This window comes from Stylophora pistillata, chromosome 9 (assembly GCF_964205215.1).
Source record: "Stylophora pistillata chromosome 9, jaStyPist1.2, whole genome shotgun sequence".
NCBI classification, from domain to species: Eukaryota; Metazoa; Cnidaria; class Anthozoa; order Scleractinia; family Pocilloporidae; genus Stylophora; species Stylophora pistillata.
The window spans coordinates 21,730,108-21,735,759 of record NC_142527.1 but is presented as its reverse complement, the minus strand read 5'-3'; the positions used below and the strand labels follow the sequence as shown (position 1 = coordinate 21,735,759).

At 37.0% G+C, this 5,652-nt stretch overlaps 1 protein-coding gene across 1 annotated transcript; it reads right to left on the bottom strand.

The window, feature by feature from the left end:
* Positions 1–4,145: 4,145 nt before the first annotated feature.
* Positions 4,146–5,652, bottom strand: LOC111327336 (uncharacterized). Its single transcript, XM_022931493.2, has one exon. The coding sequence runs from the start codon at positions 5,246–5,248 to the stop codon at positions 4,361–4,363; it is 888 nt and encodes a 295-aa protein (XP_022787228.2). The 5' UTR covers positions 5,249–5,652; the 3' UTR covers positions 4,146–4,360.

Below are 5,652 nucleotides of genomic sequence, written 5' to 3'. Positions count from 1 at the left end.
GCGTTTTGGGGAGCACCAGTAGTGCTTTTCTTTTGAAGCTAATATAATAAGGTTAGGTGTTTTTTAAACCACAATTGACAGTTATGTCGCAATCTGATTGGCCAATTTGCCATTCTCGATAAAAGTACAGACAACGCTGCTCTCACCAACGTGTCACGCAAAGTGTCACGCTAGTGAAAGAATCGTTTTATTTGACGGCGTCGATATTGTGATAAAATTGGCCATGGAGTATTAAGCTAATGAATGAACGATCAAAGGAAAACATAAGAGATAACAACTGTCTCGCAAAACGAGCGATATCAAAAATTGAAACGTTCATAAAAATCTGTAAGAGGAAACAAAAGTTGGGAAAAGGGAAATTCGATACTCCTTGATCACAAAGCTTATTCAAATCTTTATTTCGACCCACTATTTACAAACGCTATTAAGTTAAATAAAGAAACAAATCAAATAAATGAGGAGGCATATACGGTTAATATGTATATCAACAATTCTTTCTTGAGCTTTACCAAAAAGAGGTTCACGCTTCTGAAAACACTGTTACTTACGAGTCCTAGTGCTATTGTTTGTAACACGTGCGACACAAATTGGCTGACAGCCTGAGAGCATATAACTCATTTACACATGCGCAAAATTTTGACCGCTTTGTTGTGTTGATGAAGGTTGGGGAGTTACTGCAGAGTTCATACTTACCTAGAAATGGTAGCGATATTAAGTCTTCAACCAATGCAAACCTAGATTATATTCGACTTACAACTGAAAGTTTCTCTAATTGACATAATGGCCTTGGAATTCCACGTTGAAATATTTCAATTAAGATACAAATGTAGCACTCCTGTGAGATTTGGCTGTGATGAAAATTAGGGCTGAAATAGAGGACGTGTGTGTGTTTTGTTTGCTTGTTTTAGGACGAGAAAGATATATACAAGAATAAGAATAGCAATCGTCATTGACACCTTAGTGTTTATACCCTAACATCAGTATGGACATTCTCCGTAGCGTTTTCTTACATTTCCCAAGGCACTGGTTAGGAGAATTTCTTTAAAACAATCAATAACTTTATAAGTTTACAATTATTTCTTTTAATCTCTTAACAACTGTGCTTGATTCAATGGTGATTCAGTGAAGCGAGAAGAAAAGTGGATGCTAGTTACTCTTGGCGATTTAGAAGTTCAAACAAAAACCGAAGGTGACGTTTGTTAAACAGCATATATGTGTTATTCTATCATCTTCGAAGTGCTCTCTCGAACTTTATGAACAAAATAGCTACTAACATTGATTCATAATTACTGAAGCTATCGATTTCTTTGGTTTATTCTTCTCCGGCATATCTATCCATTTTTATCACACACTTTGCAAGGAATTTGTAAGGAAGGCTCCGTCAAATTCCAGAGAACGGTGGAAGAAGTGTCAGTCCAAATTCATCACACCAGCAGGGTACCAGTTGTTCTGGAAAACAGTGTGATAGCCATTCGCATATCTGGGTTTATCACAAATATGTGTGTATCGCAAAAGTCAGTCCCAATTCTATTGGTTTTGAGTCAAGGAACGTCGAGCGCGAGCAAAATATAACTTTTGATCAAAGTTTAAGCGACTACTCCCTGAAAGAGCAGTTGAGACGTAAAGTAAGAGATCGTCATCTGAACTGAGATTGTTTTTTTGAGGAATTCGCAAGAAGTGTATCCCTGTACTCTAAGTTGACAATACATGGTGTACAGGCCACAATATGACAGAGATGGTGCGCGATAGGTGAATTATAGGCGTGAATACCTGCACGAACGTCTACAAATGCTAAATCAGGCAAACATAAAGTTTGCGTTTCTACGTGCTTGAAATATTTGTCAGAATATCTGAGTGCCGGCTTTATTGAACAGGTGCTACTCGTGCGCAACCAGAAATGAACGTGCCTATTGACTCCACTCGTGCTGAAGTCTGTTTAGCTAGTTACTTATCAGTAACCTTGCTTAAATATTCATTTTGAAATACCTTATGAACTCTTGGTAATGGCGTCATGATAGTCAACAGTGACACCGAATCGTCGAACGAGACAAGATAGTTTTAATTTCAACTTAGATTTTTCATTTTGTCTCATCATTTATTTGTTCGTGCATCCAGTCATGAATTAAATATTTAAGTCAGTGTAATCATCCTTTCAAAAGCTAAATCTTTACCATCTTGGCAACGGGAGTTAAATATCAGAATATAAATGGTCTTGAAATTCTAGGGCAAGGTAAAGTACTAAGTAATAATCAATGAAAAATGCAAAACCGACAAAAGAAAAACAAACTAGCACACACACATACACAAACCTCTTATTTTTAAAGACTGTTATTTATGTACTTCACATTTAGTTCATCTTGACTGACATGTCATTATAATTTTCTTTCAATTATTTTCTTATGATCCACTTGCGCCACTGATCTTTCTTTCAAGTGTAAAATCAACAGAGGAAATTATCCTGCTGTTTCAGTAGTAGTTCTTAAGCCGATAATTGCATGTTGTTCTGTGAAAAGTGCTTAGAGAAGATCACGTTTAGGAAACTTCGAAAACAAATAACAGTACAGTCGCAGCAGGCTTTCCAACGATCGAGAAAACTCTCTCGTGTTCTTCTGGTGCGAAGTTTTCTACCAGAAATAAAACATGCTTAGTATGTGTACTTCATCGACTCCCAGCTCTCTATCAAATTATCTCAAAAAGGCTGATTTCTGAATAACTAGATTAAGTGCCCTCGCATATGTGAATTACTTGGTATCCATATTTATTTCAATATATTTAGTTTAGTGACTTTTCCTTATTTTAAAATTGCGTGGAATACTTCTGTTTATCTCCGTTCCAGCATCAGCAAATTAAAATTATCTCTATTTCCATCTCTCAGGACCCGATCGCTGAGTTTGTTAAAAACCTCTTGGCGCTCATATCCTATAATTCGTCTAATTCGCAATTAATGAATACTCTTTCGAAGTGTAAAATAACTTGGTTTTCAATAAACTTTAAAGAGGAGAGGGTTCGTAGGAGAGAATGAATGTAACACCAAAGCAATGGAAACAGAAAATTTTGTACAAAACAGGAGTCGCCAAACAAACTGAGTCTTTTTGTTTGTAAGGTAGTTTATTTTAGGCATTTATTGGAGAGGATCTGGTTCAGCTGCTGCTTTGATTTATCCCATAATGGAGACTTGTAAATGGTGCACTAGTTGTGACGCAGAACATTGTTCAAGCAGTCAAATATATAATTTATGAAAGCTTTAACTTGATTTCATTAGGAAGTATAACCAATACTTAAGTCCCATGTGATGAAATAAAATTTCAATGGTGAGCTTCATATGTATGTCACAGACAATAATTAATATCTTATCCCTTGCGGAAGCCGTGAGACTTTTGAGATTAAATTCCTCATAATAGGTTCACACGGGTCTACAATCTCGAGCACAGAATTCCTGAAAGTCCTAATGAAAAACCGAATATATTAGCTGATAAAAGAGAAATGATTCAAAGTACCTTCTTTTGTTTAAAAGCGATATGAGCGACATGAAGACTTTTTTAGGCCTACTAGATTATTTTGTTGGTTAGAAGTCCGTGTAAAAGTCCAGGAGAGCAAATTTAATGTTCTAAACTGAGTTTTCCCTCGACAATTTCGGTTATAAAACAGTTGTGGTGAAATCAAAGTGTTAGCCAGAGTGCAGGAGAAAAATCTTGATAGAAACCTGAACTGTGATGGCCATTTTTTAAAAAATAAAAATTCATCATATCACAGTCTCATGTTAAAAGCACTAACCATAAGTGTATTTATATTAGCGACCTCTAGAATAGTTTAGACACCGGTCTTTTGTGGATAAACTCTTAGGCAATAATCGTCAATGCATGAAAATCAGTTCCTTTTAAAAAAAAATGACTCATCTATCTCCCATTCGCAGACTCCATTAGTGTTCAGTCCAGTGTGATGAAAGACCTGAAAAGAAATCTCAACTGAATCAGACTTAGTCCTTAATGGCCTCTTCAGTAATATACTGATAAGTCAATTCTGAAGGTGATATTGAGTGTGCAGATAAAATCTATAAAGATTCAAGACAATTTCGTGCAGGACTTGTTGGCACTAATTTCTTTGCGAGGTTTTGTTATAAAAAAAACCCATCAAACAGGCTTAGCAAGAGTTAACAAAATTTATTACGGTGTTTCCCTCTAAAGAAGTCCAATTTATCTTTAAAAATTTTGCATGTGAAATGTTGATATTAAATGAAAATTAATGCCACAACGGGGCCAGCTTCGAGGAATATGAGAAAAAAGTAAAAATGACAGAGAAAGTTAAAGCTGTGTTGAATTGTACAACTTCATTGCTTCTTGCCTAAATGGCCATGAGAACATTAGCCGTCGCTTACTCGATGCTGTCTGAATTCAAAAATGCGTTTCAGGGCTCTTCGGTAGATCGGCAGCCTTAAGCAATAGATAAGAGGGTCGAGAGTTATTTTGAGGAAAAATATAATGATTGTAATCGACCATGCTGTTCGTAGACCCTTATCCGTGGTAAGTAGTCTCTGCCCGTACATTGAGATGTGCCATGCAATCATTATCGGCACACCAAGAGCCGTAACCGTGGTGAGCAATAATAGATTGGCTCTCGTAAAGTTTCTGTCTCGCACGCGGACACAGCTTGCGTTGGAGCTAATGCAATCCATGGCACGTTTCACCTGGCGCAGATATTCTCTCCCGAGTGCGGCATAAACTGTACAGAGAAGAAAATTGCTAAGTTGAAAAGCAATGTGAAGCTGTAGTTTATCTACCACTGAGGCAGAGACTCCCATTACCAGCAGAGAAGGAGTAATCAAGGAAGCGCACATAATAATTGCAAGGGAAATTCCTGTTGTCTTTTTCGTGACGAGGCCTTGCTGTTTATGAGGCATCTTTACGCCAACGTATTGACACAACGACAAACCCAGCATCGACAGATACGACACGCTTGTGGTCCAATAAAATAAAAACAAGCCAGCGTTAGACAATATTTCTTTACCTGAGAGATCTAAAGCTCCATATCTGGAGCTGATCTCAATGATCAAAAGCGGACCAGCACTCAAACCACTAAAGAGGTTAGCGAACACCATTCCAAAAACGAATATGGTGGCCGCTGTACGGAATCTCTTGAAAGGATCTTTCCACAACACAGTCAGCATCAAAGTGTGTCCAAAAACGATTAATACTGAAAGAAAAGAAAGTGACACTGCCACGGTAAAGTATTCCACATCTTCTTCACCCATAGCTAGAGAAGATACAGTTTTCTCTTTTAATTACAAAGAGAAACAAAAATCCCAGCACTCGTTTTCAGCCGACAATATTCAGTGTAAATGGTCACCGCTGCCTATAAAAACAATATTGCTCCTTTTGAGTGAAACCATTTTAAAGATTGCGGTTGTGATCGCACTTCACTTGAAATGTACATCTTAAAGTGACGTTGCTTAGCAGCAAAGAAAAGAATGCATACGAAATAATGAAAATTTTTAATTTGAAAATTTTTGACATAAGGCAGGTGTTAAATCACCAATGAAGAAAGAGCTTCGAGATTTACATGTACTTAAGCAAAACAAAACTCGAGTTATTTTTCCGAAATATTGCATGGCTCAGTCCTTAGCAAAAATAAAAAGTGGGTGGCTTACCTGCCGAG

Bases quoted from the DNA above. Each gene is read 5' to 3' on its own strand.
- LOC111327336 (XM_022931493.2), bottom strand. From the start codon at position 5,248: ATGGGTGAAGAAGATGTGGAATACTTTACCGTGGCAGTGTCACTTTCT.